General features: G+C 44.4%; 1 protein-coding gene across 1 annotated transcript in view; it reads right to left on the reverse strand.

Moving 5' to 3' along the window:
• The window catches only part of LOC124022423 (disintegrin and metalloproteinase domain-containing protein 12-like), a 42894-nt gene extending 19119 nt beyond the window's left edge, over positions 1-23775 (reverse strand). Inside the window, exons 1-4 of the mRNA XM_046337354.1 lie at positions 23744-23775; positions 21933-22016; positions 10999-11076; positions 8530-8728 (exon numbers count right to left, since the gene is read on the reverse strand). Of these exons, the coding sequence (XP_046193310.1) occupies positions 8530-8728; positions 10999-11076; positions 21933-22016; positions 23744-23775 (393 nt within the window). The remainder of the gene's footprint in view (positions 1-8529; positions 8729-10998; positions 11077-21932; positions 22017-23743) is intronic.
• Positions 23776-27389: the final 3614 nt, after the last annotated feature.

A 27389-nucleotide genomic window follows, 5' to 3' on the forward strand; every position in this document is an offset into this window, starting at 1 on the left:
GAGGGATATTGAGAGAGAGAAAGAGAGAGAACGAGAGAGAGAGAGGGAGAGAGAGAGACAGAGAGAGAGAGTGTCATGCCCTGGTCATTATATTTTGTGTTTTTGGTATATGTTTGGGTAAGCCAGGGTGTGACATGGGTTTATATGTTGTGTTTCGTATTGGGGTTTGTAGTAATTGGGATTGTGTATGATTAGGGGTGTGTCTAGTTAGGCTTGGCTGCCTTTCAGATTCTCAATCAGAGTCAGGTGCTTATCGTTGTCTAACCAGAGACCCTGATAACACTATATTTAACAGAGACCCTGAGTTCCGTTGTATTTCGTGGGTGTTTGTTCCTGTCTCTGTGTTGTAGTCACCAGATAGGCTGTAATAGGTTTCACGTTCCGTTTGTTGTTTTCATATACAGTTATTTCATGTACCGCGATTATTTTCATTAAAGTCAGAGTAACCTACACCCTGCATTTCGGTCCGACTCTCTTCATTCAACAGAACCAACGACCTTACAGAGAGAGAGAGAGAACAAGGCAGAGACTAAACAGAGGACAGACAGGAGAGAGACAGGCAAGACAGAGACAGAGAGAGGCAGAGAGAGAGAGAACCAGGACAGAGACAGAGAGAGGCAGAAACCAGGACAGAGAGAGGCTAGAGAGACAGCAAGACAGAGACAGACAGGCTAGGCAGAGAGACAGGCCTAAGACCAGGACAGACAGAGCAGAGAGACAGGCAAGACCAGGACAGACAGTCTACTCTGAGAGAGAGAGAGACAGGCCTAAACCAGGACAGACAGAGAGAGAGAGAGGCCTAAGACTTGGTCTTTCAGATCATCATTTAACAGGAACCTGATTCCCCACAGACAGTCTATATTTAACCAGAACCTGATTCCCCACTATATTTAACTGAGAGACCCTGATTCCCCACGACAGTACACTATATTTAACCAGAGACCCTGATTCCCCAGGACAGACTATATTTAACAGAGACCCTGAAACCAGGACAGACAGGCTACTATATTTAACAGAGACCCTGATTCCAGGACAGACAGGCTACTATATTTAACCAGAGACCCTGATTCCCCACATAGTGCACTATATTTAACAGAGACCCTGATTCCCCCGACAGTGCACTATATTTAACCAGAGACCCTGATTCCCCAGGACAGACACTATATTTAACCAGAGACCCTGATTCCCCACAGACAGGCACTATATTTAACCAGAGACCCTGATTCCCCAGGACAGTGCACTATATTTAACCAGGGCCCTGATTCCCCACGTAGTACACTATATTTAACCAAGGACCCTGATTCCTACGTAGAGACTATATTTAACCAGGACCCTGATTCCAGGCTACTCTATTTAACCAGAGACCCTGATTCCCCAGGACAGACAGACACTATAGACAGGCAGAGACCTGATTCCAGACAGGCTACTATATTTAACCAGGACCCTGATTCCCCAGGACAGACAGACTATATTTAACCAGAGAACCTGATACCCCATGTAGACACTATATTTAACCAGAGACCCTGATTCCCACTATATTTAACCAGAGACCTACTCACAACCCTCTTTATCCCTCCTGCCAACCCACTGCCACCGCCTGCCACCCCAACAACACCCTCCTGTCTAATCCGCCTGCTCTGAAACACAGGCCTAAACCAGGACAGACAGGCTACTCTGAGAGACAGGCCGAAACCAGGACAGACAGGCTACTCTGAGAGACAGGCCTAAACCAGGACAGACAGACTACTCTGACAGACAGGCCTACGCCAGGACAGACAGGCTACTCTGAGAGACAGGCCGAAACCAGGACAGACAGGCTACTCTGAGAGACAGGCAGAAACCAGGACAGACAGACTACTCTGAGAGACAGGCAGAAACCAGGACAGACAGCCTACTCTGAGAGACAGGCCTAAACCAGGACAGACAGGCTACTCTGAGAGACAGGCCTAAACCAGGACAGACAGGCTACTCTGAGAGACAGGCCTAAACCAGGACAGACAGACTACTCTGTGAGACAGGCCTACGCCAGGACAGACAGGCTACTCTGTGAGACAGGCCTAAACCAGGACAGACAGACTACTCTGTGAGACAGGCCTACGCCAGGACAGACAGGCTACTCTGAGAGACAGGCCTAAACCAGGACAGACAGGCTACTCTGAGAGACAGGCAGAAACCAGGACAGACAGACTACTCTGTGAGACAGGCCTACGCCAGGACAGACAGGCTACTCTGTGAGACAGGCCTAAACCAGGACAGACAGACTACTCTGTGAGACAGGCCTACGCCAGGACAGACAGACTACTCTGTGAGACAGGCCTAAACCAGGACAGACAGGCTACTCTGAGAGACAGGCCTAAACCAGGACAGACAGGCTACTCTGAGAGACAGGCCTAAACCAGGACAGACAGTCTACTCTGTGAGACAGGCCTAAACCAGGACAGACAGGCTACTCTGAGAGACAGGCCTAAACCAGGACAGACAGGCTACTCTGAGAGACAGGCCTAAACCAGGACAGACAGGCTACTCTGAGAGACAGGCCTAAACCAGGACAGACAGACTACTCTGAGAGACAGGCCTAAACCAGGACAGACAGACTACTCTGAGAGACAGGCCTAAACCAGGACAGACAGGCTACTCTGAGAGACAGGCCTAAACCAGGACAGACAGACTACTCTGAGAGACAGGCCTAAACCAGGACAGACAGACTACTCTGAGAGACAGGCCTAAACCAGGACAGACAGACTACTCTGAGAGACAGGCCTAAACCAGGACAGACAGACTACTCTGTGAGACAGGCCTAAACCAGGACAGACAGACTACTCTGAGAGACAGGCCTAAACCAGGACAGACAGACTACTCTGAGAGACAGGCCTAAACCAGGACAGACAGGCTACTCTGTGAGACAGGCCTACGCCAGGACAGACAGGCTACTCTGAGAGACAGGCCTAAACCAGGACAGACAGTCTACTCTGTGAGACAGGCCTACGCCAGGACAGACAGTCTACTCTGAGAGACAGGCCTAAACCAGGACAGACAGTCTACTCTGAGAGACCAGAAGTCCCCACAAGAATAGTAAACAAACAAGAATGTACCAACTGGGGACATTTTGTTCGTCCCCACAAGGTCAAATGCTATTTCTAGGGGGTTTAGGGTTAAGGTTAGAATTACATAAAGAGTTAGGATTAGGAGTGTGTGTGTGTGTGTGTGTGTGTGTGTGTGTGTGTGTGTGTGTGTGTGTGTGTGTGTGTGTGTGTGTGTGTGTGTGTGTGTGTGTGTGTGTGTGTGTGTGTGTGTGTGTGTGTGTGTGTGTGTGTGTGTGATTGTGCTCTCTCCCGTTGCAAGCCTTCTAAAACCTGGGTTTCTGATGCTATTATGTATTGGCCAATTAGAGTCTTTGATGCCACAGGCCACCACTTCGGAGCAGGAGCTGTTTCAAGGACAGCTGCATACAGAACCATTAGGAATCTATTCTATTCTACAGCTGAATACAGAACTATTAGGAATCTATTCTATTCTACAGCTGAATACAGAACAATTAGGAATCTATTCTATTCTACAGCTGAATACAGAACAATCAGGAATCTATTCTATTCTATTCTACAGCTGAATACAGAACCATTAGGAATCTATTCTACTCTACAGCTGCATACGGAACTATTAGGAATCTATTCTATTCTATTCTACAGCTGAATACAGAACTATTAGGAATCTATTCTATTCTATTCTACAGCTGAATACAGAACTATTAGGAATCTATTCTATTCTATTCTACAGCTGAATACAGAACTATTAGGAATCTATTCTATTCTATTCTACAACTGAATACAGAACCATTAGGAATCTATTCTATTCTATTCTACAACTGAATACAGAACTATTAGGAATATATTCTATTCTATTCTACAGCTGCATACAGAACCATTAGGAATCTATTCTATTCTACAGCTGAATACAGAACTATTAGGAATCTATTATATTCTACAGCTGAATACAGAACAATTAGGAATCTATTCTATTCTACAGCTGAATACAGAACTATTAGGAATCTATTCTATTCTACAGCTGAATACAGAACTATTAGGAATCTATTCTATTCTACAGCTGAATACAGAACAATTAGGAATCTATTATATTCTACAGCTGAATACAGAACCATTGGGAATCTATTATATTCGATTCTATTCTACAGCTGCATTAGGAACTATTAGGAATCTATTCTATTCTATTGTATTCTACAGCTGCATACGGACATATTTCAGAGGCACTTAAATCCACAGCTAATATTCTAGTCGTCATTCTTTTCCAGTCCAGTGATAAAACAGAGGACAAAGTCAAAACAGCTTTAAATCACAGGGACAAATCCCAGACACGTGTTACATTTGGTACCTGATCTCATACCTAACCCCTTCCTCAGCCTCTCCCACCCTCCCTCTCTCCTCCTTCTCAGACGGTACAGGACACTACAGTATCTCTCTGTCGGGGTCCCTCCTCTCTCCTCCCTTCTCAGACGGTACAGGACACTAAGGTATCTCTCAGTAGGTGTCCCTCTGTCCTCCCATCTCAGACGGTACAGGACACTAAGGTATCTCTCAGTAGGTGTCCCTCTCTCCTCCCTTCTCAGACGGTACAGGACACTACGGTATCTCTCAGTAGGTGTCCCTCTCTCTCCTCCCTTCTCAGACGGTACAGGACACTAAGGTATCTCTCAGTAGGTGTCCCACTCTCCTCCCTTCTCAGACGGTACAGGACACTACGGTATCTCTCTGTCGGGGTCCCTCCCTCTGTCCTCCCATCTCAGACGGTACAGGACACTACGGTATCTCTCTGTCAGGGTCCCTCCCTCTCAGACGGTACAGGACACTACAGTATTTCTCTGTCGGTGTCCCTCCCTCTCCACGGTACAGGACACTACAGTATTTCTCTGTGGGTGTCCCTCCCTCTCAGACGGTACAGGACACTACAGTATTTCTCTGTGGGTGTCCCTCCCTCTCAGACGGTACAGGACACTACAGTATTTCTCTGTGGGTGTCCCTCCCTCTCAGACGGTACAGGACACTACAGTATTTCTCTGTGGGTGTCCCTCCCTCTCAGACGGTACAGGACACTACAGTATTTCTCTGTCGGTGTCCCTCCCTCTCTCCTCCCATCTCAGACAGTACAGGACACTACAGTATTTCTCTGTGGGTGTCCCTCCCTCTCAGTCGGTACAGGACACTACAGTATTTCTCTGTGGGTGTCCCTCCCTCTCAGACGGTACAGGACACTACAGTATTTCTCTGTGGGTGTCCCTCCCTCTCAGACGGTACAGGACACTACAGTATTTCTCTGTCGGTGTCCCTCCCTCTCTCCTCCCATCTCAGACAGTACAGGACACTACAGTATCTCTCTGCCGGCGTCTCCTAGAGATAGGTAACATAGATATTCAGACAGTACAGGACACTACAGTATCTCTCTGCCGGCGTCTCCTAGAGATAGGTAACATAGATATTCAGACGGATGCAGTCGTCATGACAACGTCCGTGTCACACGTTAATTAAATTGGGGGGCACGTTAAACAACATGTATGGAACCGGCGAATGGCGTCACCCCAGTAACACATAGTGGTGTTCAAAGGAGCGCATTTACTCTCCTACCACACGACTCAAACAACACACACACTTAGACAGGACACAATGAACCACACTAACAGAATGAACCAAACAGAATGAACCAAACAGAATGAACCAAACAGAATGAACCAAACAGAATGAACCAAACAGAATGAACCAAACAGAATGAACCAAACAGAATGAACCAAACAGAATGAACCAAACAGAATGAACAAACAAACCAAACAGAATGAACCAAACAGAATGAACCAAACAGAATGAACCAAACAGAATGAACCAAACAGAATGAACCAAACAGAATGAACCAAACAGAATGAACCAAACAGAATGAACCAAACAGAATGAACCCAAAGAAGAACCAAACAGAATGAACCAAACAGAATGAACCAAACAGAACCAAACAAACAGAATGAACCAAACAGAATGAACCAAACAGAATGAACCAAACAGAATGAACCAGAGAATGAACCAAACAGAATGAACCAAACAGAATGAACCAAACAGAATGAACCAAACAGAATGAACCAAACAGAATGAACCAAACAGAATGAACCAAACAGAATGAACCAAACAGAATGAACCAAACAGAATGAACCAAACAGAATGAACCAAACAGAATGAACCAAACAGAACCAAACAGAATGAACCAAACAGAATGAACCAAACAGAATGAACCCAACAGAATGAACCAAACAGAACCAAACAGAACCAAACAGAATGAACCAAACAGAACCAAACAGAATGAACCAAACAGAATGAACCAAACAGAACCAAACAGAATGAACCAAACAGAATGAACCAAACAGAACCAAACAGAATGAACCAAACAGAATGAACCAAACAGAATGAACCCAACAGAATGAACCAAACAGAACCAAACAGAATGAACCAAACAGAATGAACCAAACAGAATGAACCCAACAGAATGAACCAAACAGAACCAAACAGAACCAAACAGAATGAACCAAACAGAATGAACCCAACAGAATGAACCAAACAGAACCAAACAGAATGAACCAAACAGAATGAACCAAACAGAATGAACCAAGCCTCTAACTCGTGAGTGTGACTATGATTCTGTTCACCGAAACACATTTTCAGTCTGGTCGGCTAGAGAAAGGGAAATAACCGCATTTATGTGTGAAAACCGATTATCCCAAAATATCTTTAAATAAACATTTTCCTACCGAACACGGTACGACCTATAAACAGTAGCTCACTGCTAACACAGTAGCTGTAGAGTAATATAGCAGTGCATTATAATGCTTCTAGGATGAAACGGCAGACGCCATAAGAGGCACAGAAAGTGCTATTCTAAAACATGGCCTAATGGCAGATGAAACAGTGTGCGTAGCATTCAGGAGGAGCAGGGGCATAAACCCACATCGTCACAGTCCCAAATAGCAACCCTACTCCTCATGGGCCCTGGTCAAAAGCAGTGCACTGTAGAGGGAATAGGGTGCCATTTGGTATTCAGTTATCAAGAGTACTTGATGAGCATAAATCCACATCGTATCTCCACTGACTGAGGTTTGATCTGAAGACCTCCTAGTCTCGACTGACTGAGGTTTGATCTAAAGACCTCTAGTCTCTACTGACTGAGGTTTGATCTGAAGACCTCAGTCTCTACTGACTGAGGTTTGATCTGAAGACCTTCATTACTGACTGAGGTTTGATCTGAAGACCTCCTAGTCTCTACTGACTGAGGTTTGATCTGAAGACCTCCTAGTCTCTACTGACTGACAGTTTGATCTGAAGACCTCCTAGTCTCTACTGACTGAGAATTTGATCCTCCTAGTCTCTACTGACTGAGGTTTGATCTGAAGACCTCCTATTCTCTACTGACTGAGGTTTGATCTGAAGACCTCCTAGTCTCTACTGACTGAGGTTTGATCTGAAGACCTCCTAGTCTCTACTGACTGAGGTTTGATCTAAAGACCTCCTAGTCTCTACTGACTGAGGTTTGATCTAAAGACCTCTAGTCTCTACTGACTGAGGTTTGATCTGAAGACCTCCTAGTCTCTACTGACTGAGGTTTGATCTGAAGACCTCCTAGTCTCTACTGACTGAGGTTTGATCTGAAGACCTCCTAGTCTCTACTGACTGAGGTTTGATCTGAAGACCCCTTAGTCTCTACTGACTGACGTTTGATCTGAAGACCTCCTTGTCTCTACTGACTGAGGTTTGATCTGAAGACCTCCTAGTCTCTACTGACTGAGGTTTGATCTGAAGACCTCCTAGTCTCTACTGACTGAGGTTTGATCTGAAGACCTCCTTGTCTCTACTGACTGAGGTTTGATCTGAAGACCTCCTAGTCTCTACTGACTGAGGTTTGATCTGAAGACCTCCTAGTCTCTACTGACTGAGGTTTGATATGAAGACCTCCTAGTCTCTACTGATTGAGGTTTGATCTGGATCCCTCCTAGTCTCTACTGACAGAGGTTTGATCTGAAGACATCCTAGTCTCTACTGACTGAGGTTTGATCTAAAGACCTCCTAGTCTCTACTGACAGAGGTTTGATCCGAAGACCTCCTAGTCTCTACTGACTGAGGTTTGATCTGGATCCCTCCTAGTCTCTACTGACTGAGGTTTGATCTGGATCCCTCCTAGTCTCTATCTGTAGATGGATGTAAAGACAACGTTAGTGTTTTCCTAGAGGATTCTAGAAGATCTCTAACCCATTCCAGATATATTTATATACATATCCACTGTCTTTGACCCCAAGTCTCAAGAGCTAAACATGGATTCATAGCTTATTAACATAAGAGACTACGGCTGTGTTAAACACAAGAAGCCCAATTCTGATATGTTGCCTATATATTGGCAAAAGATTCTGATCTGATTGATCAAAAGACCAATTAGTGGCAAACGATCAGAATTGGGGCGGCCTGTGTATGGTATTCCATGTATGCTGCTTACCCTGGTGCTGAAGGCTCCGAAGGGGCTGTCTGATTGGCTGTTCTGGGTGTCTCCATGAACCAGTGATATGTTGAAGCCATGGCCACACGAGCCAGGTGTGAGGTTGAGCTGTTCTGACCGGTAGATCCTGTGGGATCCACTGGAGGGATCAGTTGACGGCTCCAACACGTAGGATCTGTTTTCTAGTGAGATGAAGCCACTGGGAATACAAGAGTGGTATTGATGAATCGATCAATCGATCATCAATCAATGAAGTAGAAGAATGTTTCTTAAATGTCTGTCATGATGTTTTTTTTCTACAGAATGTTGGACAATGGATCTCTTATTTTTATTTTAACCTTTATTTGACTTGGCAAGTCAGTTAATTAAGAACAAATTCTTATTTTCAAAGACAGTGGGTTAACTGCCTTGTTCAGGGACAGAATGACAGAGTTGTACCTTGTCAGCTCTGGGATTTGATCTTGCAACCCCTTCAGGTTACTAGTCCAACGCTCTAACCACTAGGCTACGCTGACGCCCCAACTGAGGTGCTTTGTGGGTAACACTACTTTTACCTCGTCGATAAAGTCTCACTGTGGAAACAAATCGAGAGGCAGACATTTGGCTTAATAAGAATATAGTAGTAATATCCTCCCGGTGGTTTCTCATTCTCCGTCTGTCCGTGATGAGAGTCTCTTATTTCTCACCGTCAACTTTTCTCACACTAATAAAAACAGCCCTGGTGATTTAAAGTGACGTCTTAGTCCCACTGAAACTGGGCCAAAACTCTGAGTTTTTATCAACCTCTTGACAACACTAATAACCACATAAACTTAACATTAAAAACACTCCCAAAGCCAGACTATAGCTGCCAACTAAAAGCCCAAGAACAATTGGCCGTCGCGCCAGGCAGCATAGCACTCGTCAAACTAAGCCCTCTGCATCTGTCTATGCAGAAACAGGTTGTAGAGGGGCAGAAAAATGAGTGGCCTGTGAGGGTCTTGCATCACAAAACGGCACCCTATTCCCTATATAGTGCACTACTCTTAACAAGAACTCTATGGAGCTCTGGTTAAAAGTAGTGCACTACATAGGGAATTAGGGTACCAATTGGGAATGCACTCAAGGGCTTAACAATTACCCCTATCACTCCTTAGAGGAGGAGGAAAACTGTTGGCACGTTTTGGGAATGACATTCCTGATGATGTCCAGAAAAATGAGCAGACTCGTTACTCCTACTTGACATGTGTGAACGCTGAATGGTTCTTTTTCCCGCTTTGCATGTCTTCACTGTGTTAAAGACTTGTATTACTCTGACTGTAGATCGTTGTCTTGATCAATTAACACAGGGATACATTTACATTTACATTCATCACTGATACCCCGACTACACCACTTGTGTCGCGTGCGCCAGCGTTACAAAAGAAATTTAGAAATCTATGTTATTCAATTATTGCACCCACACTGCTGGCGCGCGCCAACGAGCGTCTGTTGCCAAGGGCTAAAATAGAAGTCCTTTCTATTTCTGATGCAGATCACGCTGCAAGTCCTGCCTCTCCCATCTCCTCATTGGTTATTAAAAGCAGGTACCCACTTGCCATCTCCTCATTGGTTATACCCACGTGGGTGACTGAAAGACAAACTGTTTTGCCGGTTGTCGTGGTAATACTAAGAAAGTGTAGATGCCAATCACCATATAAGTTCAAAGATAAAAAAGCCTAGAAGGAGTAGAGATGACTAGAAATGATTCGGTTGACCGTTTTATGTGTTGATTATTTAGCGGAGTAGAGGACCTTGTGCATTTCAGGTAAGATAACAACTCAATGTTTAACGTTGTATCCCAGGACAAATTAGCTAGCAACAGCAAGGTAGCTAAATAAGACAAATTAGCTAGCAAGTGCAAGCTAGCTAAATAAGACAAATTAGCTAGCAAGTGAAAGCTAGCTAAATAAGACAAATTAGCTAGCAAGTGCAAGCTAGCTAAATTGCCATAACGTTAAATGTTTACTGTTTTTCGACCTGTCCCCAAATTAATGTAATTGGTTCAGAGTTTGTTTTGATATTTTAACCTGCGTGTCGTGATCTCGTCTCGGGGGACAAAATATATTTATGCATGATGGCGCACGATGGCGCACACACGCAGCCGGTTTGGTTTTCGTGTAAGGTGTGTTTATATGGTAACTCTGTTAATCTTTAGTTTCAGAGAGAAACAGAGAACAACAACATTGATGATGAGCCCGTTGCTTCAGGCTAATCTAACTGCTTGGCTAATCGGGCACTGGAGCGTTGAGGTTCATTAGACCATGGGGTAATGACATTACAATACAACAGGAGGCCCACTGACACACACACACACACACACACACACACACACACACACACACACACACACACACACACACACACACACACACACACACACACACACACACACACACACACACACACACACACACACACACACACACACACACACACACACACACTCACCTGAGACCTGAGCAGGTACTGAGGCTGACGTCAGAATAGATGTGTCCCTGCACCCATTCCATGGTAATAGCAGTTCGTCTGAGAAGAGAGTTTAACATACTGTTAGGACAAGGCCAGACTGTCAGGGTAGATAGGAGGAGCAGGATGGTAGGACAGAGAGTTTAACATACTGTTAGGACAAGGCTTGACTGTCAGGGTAGGTAGGAGGGGTAGGATGGTAGGACAGAGAGTTTAACATACTGTTAGGACAAGGCCAGACTGTCAGGGTAGGTAGGAGGGACAGGATGGTAGGACAGCGGAGGAAGTATCTGGTTTGGAGTGAAAATACAGCTTCTGTCTATGGTCCAGACCCAGGCCATCTATGGTCCAGACCCAGGATCTATGGTCCAGACCCAGGCCATCTATGGTCCAGACCCAGGCCATCTATGGCCAGACCCAGGCCATCTATGGTCCAGACCCAGGCCATCTCCTGTGGTACCTATGGTCCAGACCCAGGCCATCTCCTGTGGTACCTATGGTCAAGGCCAGGCACTTCCTCTGACTACTTCACTGCTGCACAGTAAAACATGGACATGTGGTTTCTCCACATCTCCCTTCTCCAAATATAAACCAGTACATTTCAGGGTCTTTACTCCTTTCCAAGGTGGTTGTTGTTCACATGCTGCTGATTCCACATGTTCAGAGTGGATCAGTTTTCTCAGAGAGACCCGTCATGTAAATATTGGTCCTTTACCATGGAACTGGGAAGTTCCAGAAGACCAGATCTTAGTCCTCTCGCCAAAGCTTCTACTCCGCCTTCTAGGATGTTCCAGAAGACCACACCTTAGTCCTCTCTCCAAAGCTTCTACTCTGCCTTCTAGGATGTTCCAGAAGACCAGACCTTAGTCCTCTCTCCAAAGCTTCTACTCTGCTTTCTAGATGTTCCAGAAGACCAGACCTTAGTCCTCTCCAAAGCTTCTACTCTGCCTTCTAGGATGTTCCAGAAGACCAGACCTTAGTCCTCTCTACAAAGCTTCTCCTCTGCCTTCTATGATGTTCTAGACCCAGGCGTGTCTTGGTCCTCCCTACAAAGCTTCTACTCTGCTTTCTAGGATGTTCCAGAAGACCAGACCTTAGTCCTCTCAACAAAGTTTCTATCTGCCTTCTAGGATGTTCCAGAAGACCAGACCTTAGTCCTCTCTCCAAAGCTTCTACTCTACCTTCTACGATGTTCCAGAAGGCCAGACCTTAGTCCTCTCTCCAAAGCTTCTACTCTGCCTTCTAGAATGTTCCAGAAGGCCAGGCCTTAGTCCTCTCTCCAAAGCTTCAACTCTGCTTTCTGGGATGTTCCAGAAGGCCAGACCTCTTAACTTAGTCCTCTCTCCAAAGCTTCTACTCTGCCTTCTAGGATGTTCCAGAAGAACAGACCTTAGTCCTCTCTCCAAAGCTTCTACTCTGCCTTCTACGATGTTCCAGAAGGCCAGGCCTTAGTCCTCTCTCCAAAGCTTCTACTCTGCTTTCTAGGATGTTCCAGAAGACCAGACCTTAGTCCCCTCTACAAAGCTTCTACTCTGCCTTCTACGATGTTCTAGAAGGTGTGTCTTAGTCCCTCTCCAAAGCTTCTACTCTACCTTCTACGATGTCCCAGAAGGCCAGAACTTAGTCCTCTCTCCAAAGCTTCTACTCTGCTTTCTAGGATGTTCCAGAAGGCCAGACCTCTTAACTTAGTCCTCTCTCCAAAGCTTCTACTCTGCCTTCTAGGATGTTCCAGAAGACCAGACCTTAGTCCTCTCTCCAAAGCTTCTACTCTACCTTCTAGGATGTTCTAGAAGACCAGACCTTAGTCCTCTCTCAAAAGCTTCTACTCTGCTTTCTGTCTTCCATGAACATTTACAATAATTTTCCTGCACACAATTGTCCTTCCCTGTCATCCGTACTTCAGCCTGAAGTATTCTGACGTGTATATCACGTCTAAGTGTTGGACCAGTCCTCAACTACACGCTAGTCCATACAGAGTCCTGCCAGACACATCTTGGCCCCTGAGAACCCTATTCCTATTTAGTGCACTAATTTTGACCAGTCCCTTATGAACCCTGGTCAAAAGTAGTGCACTAATTTTGACCAGTCCCTTATGAACCCTGGTCAAAAGTAGTGCACTAAATCCAGAATAGGGCTCCGGTTGGGACATAAACACACCCTCTCCAGGTGTATGTAAAAGAAGAAGCGCCATTACATTAGATGAAGCTACAGCGTGTAGCAGAGGGAAGCAGGGTCAGATCTAGTACAGAACAGAACCCTGCATTAATACTATGACCTCATGTTCCATTGATGATGTCAGAACTGGGATGGATATCATGTGTTGGGGGGGGGTATGATTCTTTCTGCTTCCCAGTCTGGTCTTTACCATTCAGAGGTCAGAGATGGATGGTAGTTTGACACCTGACCTGCTTTAAATTGAAACTACAGATGTAATTTGACACCTGACCTGCTTTAAATGGAAACTACAGATGTAATTTGACACCTGACCTGATTTAAATGGAAACTACAGATGTAATTTGACACCTGACCTGATTTAAATGGGAACTACAGATGTAATTTGACACCTGACCTGATTTAAATGGAAACTACAGATGTAATTTGACACCTGACCGGCTTTAAATGGAAACTACCGATGTAATTTGACACCTGACCTGCTTTAAATGGAAACTACAGATGTAATTTGACACCTGACCTGCTTTAAATGGAAACTACAGATGTAATTTGACACCTGACCTGATTTAAATGGGAACTACAGATGTAATTTGACACCTGACCTGCTTTAAATGGAAACTACAGATGTAATTTGACACCTGACCTGCTTTAAATGGAAACTACAGATGTAATTTGACACCTGACCTGATTTAAATGGAAACTACAGATGTAATTTGACACCTGACCTGATTTAAATGAAAACTACAGATGTAATTTGACACCTGACCTGCTTTAAATTGAAACTACAGATGTAATTTGACACCTGACCTGATTTAAATGGAAACTACAGATGTAATTTGACACCTGACCTGACTTAAATGGGAACTACAGATGTAATTTGACACCTGACCTGATTTAAATGGGAACTACAGATGTAATTTGATCACTCTGATCTCTTCTGTTGATGAGGATTTTTAGGAAAAAAAATCAAACTTTTTACTGTATTCAACGTTTAAAGTTTGTAATTTCCACTTTTAAAAAAAATGTCAGACTTGATTTTTGCCCAAACATAAACTGTAACAACCCCTACAATAATGTCCATTAATTATAATCCACATAATAATTCACATTTCCTGTTGCTGCAGGATTATTTTCCTGCTGTAGCAAATTAAGATACTAAAATGGAAAGGAGAGACTGGACTGCCCTGTTGTACACCTCTGTGAATGTATCAAACTGGGGAGATTGGACTGCCCTGTTGTACACCTCTGTGAATGTTGTACACCTCTGTGAATGTATCAAACTGGGGAGATTGGACTGCCCTGTTGAACACCTCTGTGAATGTTGTACACCTCTGTGAATGTATCAAACTGGGGAGATTGGACTTCCCTGTTGAACACCTCTGTGAATGTTGTACACCTCTGTGAATGTATCAAACTGGGGAGATTGGACTTCCCTTTTGAACACCTCTGTGAATGTTGTACACCTCTGTGAATGTTGTACACCTCTGTGAATGTTGTACACCTCTGTGAATGTTGTACACCTCTGTGAATGTTGTACACCTCTGTGAATGTACAAACTATCAAACCTGTATTTTGTTCATAATTACCATGTGTTTATTCTTACACTTTTTGTATGGATACAGTACGTTTTGAGCTCTTGTATTTTAACAATCTGTCATGAAGGACGAGGCTCTCCCTTCCTGTGTCTGGTACGTCCTCTGAGTGAGGAACAATGCCTGGAAAGTCTTCCATTACAGAGAGCTATAAAACAGACAAATGAAAGAGGAAGGACGGAGAAGTGAAGAGGCTATCACTCATCACTCCCTCCCTCATCACTCCCTCCCTCCCTCATCCCTCCCTCCCTCCCTCATCCCTCCCTCCCTCAATCATCACTCCCTCCCTCCGTCTAATACCTTGCCTCTGACAGACGCTAAGCTGGCATAAAATACTGATACATGAAATGGGGGAATGAAAGGGCTCAGATTCCTCCCTCCCCCAAACTCCCTCCAGACAGGCCAATAAATTACCAATGGATCAGTCCGTCTGAGACTGATGGAAGACTGGAAGACTGGGCCAATCCAGTCTGAGTCCCACACTCCCATGAAGAGACCCAGTCACCAGGGGACTGTAGAACCCTCCAGTCTGACACTCCCATGAAGGGACCCAGTCACTAGGGGACTGTAGAACCCTCCGGTCTGAGTCCCACACTCCCATGAATGGACCCAGTCACCAGGGGACTGTAGAACCCTCCAGTATGACACTCCCATGAAGGGACCCAGTCACTAGGGGACTGTAGAACCCTCCAGTCTGAGTCCCACACTCCCATGAAGAGACCCAGTCACCAGGGGACTGTAGAACCCTCCAGTATGACACTCCCATGAAGGGACCCAGTCACTAGGGGACTGTAGAACCCTCCGGTCTGAGTCCCACACTCCCATGAATGGACCCAGTCACCAGGGGACTGTAGAACCCTCCAGTCTGACACTCCCATGAAGGGACCCAGTCACTAGGGGACTGTAGAACCCTCCAGTCTGAGTCCCACACTCCCATGAAGGGACCCAGTCACTAGGGGACCCAGTCACTAGGGGATCCTGTCACTAGGGGATCCTGTCACTAGGGGATCCTGTCACTAGGGGATCCAGTCACTAGGGGATCCAGTCACTAGGGGATCCAGTCACTAGGGGATCCGGTCACGAGGGGTTTGAGTCACTAGGGGATCCAGTTACTAGGGTACTCAGTCACTAGGGGACCCAGTCACGAGGGGATCCGGTCACGAGAGGTTTGAGTCACTAGGGGATCCTGTCACTAGGGGATCCAGTCACTAGGGGATCGTGTCACTAGGGGACCCAGTCACTAGGGGGACTGGGGGAATAGCAGGGACTGGTGAGGTGATGTGGGTCGAGATGTCCCCTGCTGAGGGGGAGGAGCTGTTATGTCCCCTGCTGTGGGGGGAGGAGATTTCGTTATGTCTCCTGCTGAGGGGGGAGGAGCTTTCGTTATGTCCCCAGCTGAGGGGGGGGAGCTTTCATTATGTCCCCTGCTGAGGGGAGGAGCTTTCGTTATGTCCCCTGCTGAGAGGGGTAGGAGCTTTCGTTATGTCCACTGCTGAGGGGAGGAGCTTTCGTTATGTCCCCTGCTGAGGGGGGGAGGAGCTTTCGTTATGTCCCCTGCTGAGGGGGGGAGGAGCTTTCGTTATGTCCCCTGCTGAGGGAAGGAGCTTTCATTATGTCCCCTGCTGAGGGGAGGAGCTTTCATTATGTCCCCTTCTGAGGGGAGGAGCTTTCGTTAAGTCCCCTGCTGAGGGAAGGAGCTTTCATTATGTCCCCTGCTGAGGGGAGGAGCTTTCATTATGTCCCCTGCTGAGGGGAGGAGCTTTCATTATGTCCCCTGCTGAGGGGAGGAGCTTTCGTTATGTTCCCTGCTGAGGGGAGGAGCTTTCATTATGTCTCCTGCTGAGGGGAGGAGCTTTCGTTATGTCCCCTGCTGAGGGGAGGAGCTTTCATTATTTCTCCTGCTAATAGTAGGGGGATTGTTGGTCAAATCAAGTTCAGTTCACAGGGACCCCAAGCGTACCAGCCCTGTGTGTGTACTAGACTCTCAGTGGATTGCTCCCACCCAGACCCGGCCCAGTCTGGTTCATCACAGCTCCCTTATTGTGCCTGTGTTGTGGAATGTCTGTGCTGAGTGGGTTTAAACCCAGCCAGACCCGGTCCAGTCTGGTTCATCACAGCTCCCTTATTGTGCCTGTGTTGTGGAATGTCTGTGCTGAGTGGGTTTAAACCCAGCCAGACCCGGTCCAGTCTGGTTCATCACAGCTCCCTTATTGTGCCTGTGTTGTGGAATGTCTGTGCTGAGTGGGTTTAAACCCAGCCAGACCCGGCCCAGTCTGGTTCATCACAACTCCCTTATTGTGCCTGTATTGTGGAATGTCTGTGCTGAGTGGGTTTAAACCCAGCCAGACCCGGCTCAGTCTGGTTCATCACAGCTCCCTTATTGTGCCTGTGTTGTGGAATGTCTGTGCTGAGTGGGTTTAAACCCAGCCAGACCCGGTCCAGTCTGGTTCATCACAGCTCCCTTATTGTGCCTGTGTTGTGGAATGTCTGTGCTGAGTGGGTTTAAACCCAGCCAGACCCGGTCCAGTCTGGTTCATCACAGCTCCCTTATTGTGCCTGTGTTGTGGAATGTCTGTGCTGAGTGGGTTTAAACCCAGCCAGAGTCAGGGATAGTCTGACCCGGTCCACAGCAGGATCAACTGAAACATGATGCTCTGTGTGGAACAAATTGTCCAGGTCAATGTGTGGGTTGAACACGTACTGCATGATAGAAGCAAGATGTTCGTATTTTCATGAATGTTCCGTAAGGTTTAACCGTTTGCCATGTATCAAGTCCGTGGTTAAATTCCTCCTTTCACAGTGTTTCATCGTGTATATTTACAGTAACTTCTTCACTTTGGGAAACGTATAAAGGAACAATGGACTGGACACAGAAAGACCAAGCAAGCAGACCACATCCTTCTGTAGCTCAGTTTAGAGCATTTGTAACGCCAGGGACTGAACGGGACCACCCATACATAGAATGTATGCACACATGACTGTAAGTCGCTTTGGATAAAAGCGTCTGCTAAATGGCATATTATTTTATTATTTTTTCTTTGACAGACTGAACTGCCACTACCCACAATACACCTCTCCTCTCCACTGTCCCACCCCACCATAGCAGCTTCAGCAGACAGACTGAACTGTGGGTACTAGCCACTACCCACAATACACCTCTCCTCTCCACTGTCCCACCCCACCATAGCAGCTTCAGCAGACAGACTGAACTGTGGGTACGAGCCACTACCCACAATACACCTCTCCTCTCCACTGTCCCACCACAGCAGCTTCAGCAGACAGACTGAACTGTGGGTACTAGACTGAACTGATATTACAGGAGCGTCAACATTTCCTTCAGTCCGTTTTTCCTCTAAACGGAGGGACGACAACCCCTCATCCTCACAGGTTCAGGGGTTCAACAAGAGGTCTCTGATCTCCATAGAGAGAGGGAAGAACAACAGCATAGTAATAGGTATGAAGTATGCCTTGTTATTGTATGGTAATAGGCATGAAGTATGCCTTGTTATTGTATGGTAATAGGTATGAAGTATGCCTTGTTATTGTATGGTAATAGGCATGAAGTATGCCTTGTTATTGTATGGTAATAGGTATGAAGTATGCCTTGTTATTGTATGGTAATAGGAATGAAGTATGCCTTGTTATTGTATGGTAATATGTATGAAGTATGCCTTGTTATTGTATGGTAATAGGTATGAAGTATGCCTTGTTATTGTATGGTAATAGGCATGAAGTATGCCTTGTTATTGTATGGTAATAGGTATGAAGTATGCCTTGTTATTGTATGGTAATAGGAATGAAGTATGCCTTGTTATTGTATGGTAATATGTATGAAGTATGCCTTGTTATTGTATGGTAATAGGTATGAAGTATGCCTTGTTATTGTATGGTAATAGGCATGAAGTATGCCTTGTTATTGTATGGTAATAGGCATGAAGTATGCCTTGTTATTGTATGGTAATAGGTATGAAGTATGCCTTGTTATTGTATGGTAATAGGCATGAAGTATGCCTTGTTATTGTATGGTAATAGGTATGAAGTATGCCTTGTTATTGTATGGTAATAGGTATGAAGTATGCCTTGTTATTGTATGGTAATAGGCATGAAGTATGCCTTGTTATTGTATGGTAATATGTATGAAGTATGCCTTGTTATTTTATGGTAATAGGCATGAAGTATGCCTTGTTATTGTATGGTAATAGGCATTAATGAAGTATGCCTTGTTATTGTATGGTAATAGGCATTAATGAAGTATGCCTTGTTATTGTATGGTAATAGGCATGAAGTATGCCTTGTTATTGTATGGTAATAGGTATGAAGTATGCCTTGTTATTGTATGGTAATAGGCATGAAGTATGCCTTGTTATTGTATGGTAATAGGTATGAAGTATGCCTTGTTATTGTATGGTAATAGGCATGAAGTATGCCTTGTTATTGTATGGTAATAGGTATGAAGTATGCCTTGTTATTGTATGGTAATAGGTATGAAGTATGCATTGTTATTGTATGGTGAGGCATTAATGAAGTATGCCTTGTTATTGTATGGTAATAGGCATTAATGAAGACTCCTTGTTGTATGGTAATAGGCATGAACTATGCCTATTTGTTTTCCCATTTGTCTGTTAGTTGCCAAGTGGTTCTATCAATCTAGGACATAGAGATGACTTAACCCTCATAGCCTGGTTCCTCTCTAGGTTTCTTCCTAGGTTTTAGCCTTTATAAGGAGTTTTTAATAGCCACGCGCTTCTACACCTGCATTGCATACTGGTTTGGGGTTTTAGGCTGGGTTTCTGTACAGCACTTTGAGATATCAGCTGGTGTAAGAAGGACTATATAAATACATTTGATTTGATTTGACTTAACTCCAAATTGTGAGACTCCATTAGACTTAATACTGTACTGTGAGGTTGTGAGACTCCATTAGACTTAATACTGTACTGTGATGTTGTGAGACTCCATTAGACTTAATACTGTACCGTGATGTTGTGAGACTCCATTAGATTTAATACTGTACTGTGAGGTTGTGAGACTCCATTAGACTTAATATCATACCGAGAGGTTGTGAGACTCCATTAGACTTAATACCGTATTGTGATGTTGTGAGACTCCATTAGACTTAATACCGTACCGTGATGTTGTGAGACTCCATTAGACTTAATATCATACTGAGAGGTTGTGAGACTCCATTAGACTTAATACCGTACCGTGATGTTGTGAGAATCCATTAGACTTAATACCGTACTGTGAGGTTGTGAGACTCCATTAGACTTAATACCATACCGTGAGGTTGTGAGACTCCATTAGACTTAATACCGTACTGTGATGTTGTGAGACTCCATTAGACTTAATACTGTACTGTGAGGTTGTGAGACTCCATTAGACTTAATACCATACCGTGAGGTTGTGAGACTCCATTAGACTTAATACCGTACTGTGATGTTGTGAGACTCCATTAGACTTAATACCGTACTGTGAGGTTGTGAGACTCCATTAGACTTAATAATGTACTGTGAGGTTGTGAGACTCCATTACACTTAATACTGTACTGTAACATGATGTGAGACTCCATTAGACTTAATACCGTACTGTAACGTGATGTGAGACTCCATTAGACTTAATACCGTACCGTGAGGTTGTGAGACTCCATTAGACTTAATACTGTACCGTGAGGTTGTGAGAATCCATTAGACTTAATACCGTACCGTGAGGTTGTGAGAATCCATTAGACTTAATACTGTACTGTGATGTTGTGAGACTCCATTAGACTTAATATCATACCGAAAGGTTGTGAGACTCCATTAGACTTAATACTGTACTGTGAGGTTGTGAGACTCCATTAGACTTAATACCGTACTGTGAGGTTGTGAGACTCCATTATACTTAATACCGTACTGTGAGGTTGTGAGACTCCATTAGACTTAATACTGTACTGTGAGGTTGTGAGACTCCATTAGACTTAATACTGTACTGTGAGGTTGTGAGACTCCATTAGACTTAATACCATACCGTGAGGTTGTGAGACTCCATTAGACTTAATACCGTACTGTGATGTTGTGAGACTCCATTAGACTTAATACCGTACTGTGAGGTTGTGAGACTCCATTAGACTTAATACTGTACTGTGAGGTTGTGAGACTCCATTAGACTTAATACTGTACTGTAACGTGATGTGAGACTCCATTAGACTTAATACCGTACCGTGAGGTTGTGAGACTCCATTAGACTTAATACCGTACCGTGATGTTGTGAGACTCCATTAGACTTAATACCGTACTGTGAGGTTGTGAGACTCCATTAGACTTAATACCGTACCGTGAGGTTGTGAGACTCCATTAGACTTAATACCGTACTGTGAGGTTGTGAGACTCCATTAGACTTAATACCGTACTGTGAGGTTGTGAGACTCCATTATACTTAATACCGTACCGTGAGGTTGTGAGACTCCATTAGACTTAAACCGTACTGTGAGGTTGTGAGACTCCATTAGACTTAATACCGTACCGTGAGGTTGTGAGACTCCATTAGACTTAATACCGTACTGTGAGGTTGTGAGACTCCATTAGACTTAATACCGTACCGTGACGTTGTGAGACTCCATTAGACTTAATACCGTACTGTGAGGTTGTGAGACTCCATTAGACTTAATACCGTACCGTGAGGTTGTGAGACTCCATTAGACTCCATTAGACTTAATACTGTACTGTGAGGTTGTGAGACTCCATTATACTTAATACCGTACCGTGAGGTTGTGAGACTCCATTAGACTTAATACCGTACTGTGAGGTTGTGAGACTCCATTAGACTTAATACCGTACCGTGAGGTTGTGAGACTCCATTAGACTTAATACCGTACTGTGAGGTTGTGAGACTCCATTAGACTTAATACCGTACCGTGACGTTGTGAGACTCCATTAGACTTAATACCGTACCGTGAGGTTGTGAGACTCCATTAGACTTAATACTGTACCGTGAGGTTGTGAGACTCCATTAGACTTAATACCGTACTGTGAGGTTGTGAGACTCCATTAGACTTAATACCGTACCGTGATGTTGTGAGACTCCATTAGACTTAATACTGTACTGTGAGGTTGTGAGACTCCATTAGACTTAATACCGTACCGTGAGGTTGTGAGACTCCATTAGACTTAATACCGTACCGTGAGGTTGTGAGAGCCGGTGACCGCGCTGCCATCTTTCAGGTAGTGTGTTTCTGTGTAGTGACTGGCAAACAGACCACTAGAAATAAGACACAAAAAGAGCAAGAGTTAAAAGAAGGGAATCTCAAAGAGCACAGATCATCGTGAGGGACACATTTAGAGAGAGGGCCGGGAGGAGTGAGAGGAGAGCAGGCAGGGAGGGGAGAGAGAGGAGAGAGGGCAGAGAGAGGGCTGGGAGGGGTGGAGAGAGGGATGGGAGGGGAGAGAGGAGAGAGGGCTGGGAGGGGAGAGAGGGCTGGGAGGGAGGAGAGAGGATGGGGATGGGAGGGAGGAGAGAGAGGGATGGAAGGGGAGAAAGAGGGATGGGAGGGGGAGCGAGAGAGAGGGAGAGAGGGCTGGGAGGGGAGAGAGGGCTGGGAGGGCGAGAGAGGGAGGGGAGGGGAGGGGAGAGAGAGGAGAGAGGGCTGAGAGGGAGGAGAGGGCTGGGAGGGAGGAGAGAGGGATGGGGGGGAGAGAGAGGAGAGAGGGCTGAGAGGGAGGACAGAGCTGAGAGGGAGGAGAGGGGAGAGAGGGCTGGGAGGTGAGAGAGAGGGAGGGAGGGACCAGCAGCAGGGGTAGATCCTGGAACTACTATGAGCTCACAAAACACTGGGAACCCTGATGAGTTGATTACTACAGCGTGGTGTGTGTGTGTGTGTGTGTGTGTGTGTGTGTGTGTGTGTGTGTGTGTGTGTGTGTGTGTGTGTGTGTGTGTGTGTGTGTGTGTGTGTGTGTGTGTGTGTGTGTGCGTGCGTGTGTGTGTGTGTGTGGGGGGGGGGGGGGGGTGTGTATGTGCGTGCGTGCGTGCGTGTGCTTGTGTTTGTGTGTGTGTGTGTGTGTGTGTGACCTCAGGACAGCCAGATGAGGAACACCCATCACAGACAGCTTGAGAGTCTTCCTGACCTCACTGCTAGGACTGTTAGGGTAGATCCTGGAGTTTGGCCCTTGTCGGGAACATGATGTTTCCTGGACCCTGCATTCATAACCCACAAAACAAACCACAGAACTGGCAGTGATCCCCCCCGGATCAAAGCCAGGCTGGAAAGAGCAGAAAAAAGTCCAATCGAATCAAATGAAGTTGTTTTAATTAGTTTCAACGCTCTGACTCAGAAACAGAAACTCAACGTCAATGGACTATAAGAATAACAAGGTATCAATAAATTGTAATGATTATGGAAAACCATCACCCAACCATTCACACAGACAAACACCAGCTCCCCTGACCCAGTGGGTCACCTGTTCATCTATAGGAAGGAGGGCAAACAGACTCCGTCTATGAGAACACAAGCAGAGAAAGCAGATCGATGGCACTCAGACTGCGGACGGTGATTTGAGTTTTTAATCCATTTGAAATACGAAGCGATGATGCATGTTTTCAAAGACTGAATGCACACGCACACACACACACACACACACACACACACACACACACACACACACACACACACACACACACACACACACACACACACACACACACACACACGCACGCACGCACGCAAGCACACACACACACACACACACACACACACACACACACACACACACACACACACACACACACACACACACACACACACACACACACTAGTTAACATTGAACTGGTTAACATAGAACTAGTTAACATGTCCCTGGCAGATAGCAGATATAGACAGTGCTGACAGGAGACTGGGGACAATCAGGAATCACATGGAGATCTCAAACTGAGTCATGACTTTAGAACCTTCTTCACATGGAGATCTCAAACTGAGACATGACCTTAGAACCTTCTGGATTTGGAGATCTCAAACTGAGTCATGACTTTAGAACCTTCTTCACATGGAGATCTCAAACTGACACATGACTTTAGAACCTTCTTCACATGGAGATCTCAAACTGAGTCATGACTTTAGAACCTTCTGGATATGGAGATCTCAAACTGAGTCATGACTTTAGAACCTTCTGGATATGGAGATCTCAAACTGAGTCATGACTTTAGAACCTTCTGGATATGGAGATCTCAAACTGAGTCATGACTTTAGAACCTTCTGGATATGATTTGGACGAGCGATAAAAAATTGTCCCCAGAAACAGAAATTTGTTTCAACTGAAAATAATCCAACATTGTTCGACATTGCCAGACGCTAGTCCGTGGCCACAGCACACTGCCTGTCTGCAGTAATGACAGGATTTATTGTAAGCCTTATCTAAACGAAATACATTCTCATAATCAACGCCATGAGACATCCTTTTTCAGCAATATAAAAGTTATGGATTTTTCTACATTGGAGGCAGAATGCCTCAACATCACGCCAGTTGACTTACACCGTATCTGACACAGTGGATTTTCCTGAACTCTTCAGAACTCAGAGGGGTCCTTTAGAACCTTTCCGACATTAAAAAAATGTTTCTAAAAGGAAGACATAGAATCCTAAAAGGTTCTATGTAGATAATAAGGTTCTACCTCGATAAAGAGTTCTATGTAGATAATACAGTTCTACCTCTATAAAGAGTTCTATGTAGATAATTAGGTTCTACCTCTATAAAGGGTTCTGCATAGATAATAAGGTTCTACCTCTATAAAGGGTTCTGCACAGATAATACGGTTCTATCTCTATAAAGGGTTCTGCATAGATAATACGGTTCTACCTCTATAAAGGGTTCTATGTAGATAATAAGGTTCTACCTCTATAAAGGGTTCTATGTAGATAATAAGGTTCTACCTTTATAAAGAGTTCTATGTAGATAATAAGGTTCTACCTCTATAAAGGGTTCTATGTAGATAATAAGGTTCTACCTCTATAAAGAGTTCTATGTAGATAATAAGGTTATACCTCTATAAAGGGTTCTATGTAGATAATAAGGTTCTACCTCTATAAAGAGTTCTATGTAGATAATAAGGATCTACCTCTATAAAGGGTTCTATGTAGATAATATGGTTCTACCTCTATAAAGGGTTCTGTGTAGATAATACGGTTCTACCTCTATAAAGGGTTCCATGTAGATAATAAGGTTCTACCTCTATGAAGGGTTCTATGTAGATAATACGGTTCTACCCTCTATAAAGGGTTCTATGTGGATAATACGGTTACTACCTCTATAAAGGGTTCCATGTAGATCATACGGTTCTACCTCTATAAAGGGTTCTATGTAGATAATACGGTTCTACCTCTATAAAGGGTTCTATGTAGATATACGGTTCTACCTCTATGAAGGGTTCTATGTAGATAATACGTTTCTACCTCTAAAAAGGGTTCTATGTAGATAATATGGTTCTACCTCTATGAAGGGTTCTATGTAGATAATAAGGACCTCTATAAAGGGTTCTACCTAGATAATAAATAAAGGGTTCTATGTGGATAATATGGTTCTACCTTTATAAAGGGTTCCATGTAGATCATAGGTTCTACCTCTATGAAGGGTTCTGTGTAGATAATACGGTTCTACCTCTATAAAGGTTCTATGTGGATAATACGGTTCTACCTCTTATAAAGAGTTCTATGTAGATCATACGGTTCTACCTCTATAAAGGGTTCTATGTAGATAATATTTTTCTACCTCTATAAAGGGTTCTATGTGGATAACACGGTTCTACCTCTATAAATAGTTCTATGTAGATATACGGTTCTACCTCTATAAAGGGTTCTATGTAGATGGAGAATTTTTTTTGTTCTACCTCTATAAAGGGTTCTATGTGGAAGTCTAACTAATATTTTTCCTGTTCTACCTCTATATCAAGAGTTCTATGATTTTTCAGAACTCTAAATATAATATTCAAGGTTCTACCTCTATAATAGGGTTACTAGTTTTCAGGTACTAATAATATTCTCTCCTGTTACTAGTTTTCAGAACTCTAAATATCCTTTTCTCCTGTTACTAGTTTTCAGATGTCACGCCTTTGGTCATTGTATCTTGTGTTTTGTTAATTGTTTTAATTGTATTGGGTTTCTTAATTGGGAGTGTGCATTATTAGGGGTGTGTCAAGTTAGGCTTGGCTGCCTGAGGCGATTCCTAATTTCAGCTGATTCTCGTTGTCTCGGATTGGGAACCGTATTTAGGCAGCCTGAGTGCGCGTTGTATTTCGTGGGTGATTGTACCTGTCTCTGTAAAGTCACCAGATAGGCTGTAATTAGTTTCACTCGTTTGTTGTTTTTGTATTTTCAGTTATTTTCATGTACGCTATTTTCTTCATTAAAGTCATGAGTAACCTACACGCTGCATTTCGGTCTGACTCTTCAAACAACTAGTTTTCAAACTCTAAATATCTAATAGTTACTAGTTTTCAGAACTCTAAATATCTAATATTCTCTCCTGTTACTAGTTTTCAGAACTCTAAATATCTAATATTCTCTCCTGTTACTAGTTTTCAGAACTCTAAATATCTAATATTCTCTCCTGTTACTAGTTTTCAGAAGTCTAAATATCTAATATTCTCTCCTGTTACTAGTCTTCAGAAGTCTAAATATCTAATATTATCTCCTGTTACTAGTTTTCAGAAGTCTAAATATCTAATATTCTCTCCTGTTACTAGTTTTCAGAAGTCTAAATATCTAATATTATCTTCGGTTACTAGTTTTCAGAAGTCTAAATATCTAATATTCTCTCCTGTTACTAGTTTTCAGATATTATCTCCTGTTACTAATTTTCAGAACTCTGAACTTGATGTGCAAGGCCTTTTTACAGCCCATGAACTCTCAAAATGCTTCCCACGTCAAACATTTAACACGTCAATATGGATGAACGTAAGTATCTAAGGTCTTTTATATGGTAATTACGCAGTGCTACAGACGTCATGTTCCTCTGGCAGTAACGTACCCAAGCGCTCTCCTTTAATCATGACTGGAGAGAATGACCTACACAGACAGCCACAGTCTCCAGGAAGGTACATCCAGCCTCAATCTCCAGAAGGTACATCCAGCCACAGTCTCCAGAAAGGTACATCCAGCCACAGTCTCCAGGAAGGTACATCCAGCCACAGTCTCCAGGAAGGTACATCCAGCCTCTGCTCTACGGGGATACATCCAGCCACAGCCTCCAGGAAGGTACATCTCTGCTCTACAGATACATCCAGCCTCTGCCTGGGGATACATCCAGCCTCTGCTCTACTGGGATACATCCAGCCTCTGCTCTCCAGGAAGGTACATCCACGGGGGATACATCCAGCCTCTGCTCTACGGGATACATCCAGCCTCTGCTCTACGGGACACATCCAGCTCTGCTCTACGGGGATACATCCAGCCTCTGCTCTACGGGTATACATCCAGCCTCTGCTCTATGGGGATACATCCAGCCTCTGCTCTACGGGATACATCCAGCCACAGTCTCCAGGGGATACATCCAGCCTCTGCTCTACGGGATACATCCAGCCTCTGCTCTCTCACGGGGATACATCCAGCCTCTGCTCTACGGGGATACATCCAGCCTCTGCTCTTA

This window comes from Oncorhynchus gorbuscha, unplaced genomic scaffold (genome assembly GCF_021184085.1).
Source record: "Oncorhynchus gorbuscha isolate QuinsamMale2020 ecotype Even-year unplaced genomic scaffold, OgorEven_v1.0 Un_scaffold_1380, whole genome shotgun sequence".
NCBI lineage: Eukaryota > Metazoa > Chordata > Actinopteri > Salmoniformes > Salmonidae > Oncorhynchus > Oncorhynchus gorbuscha.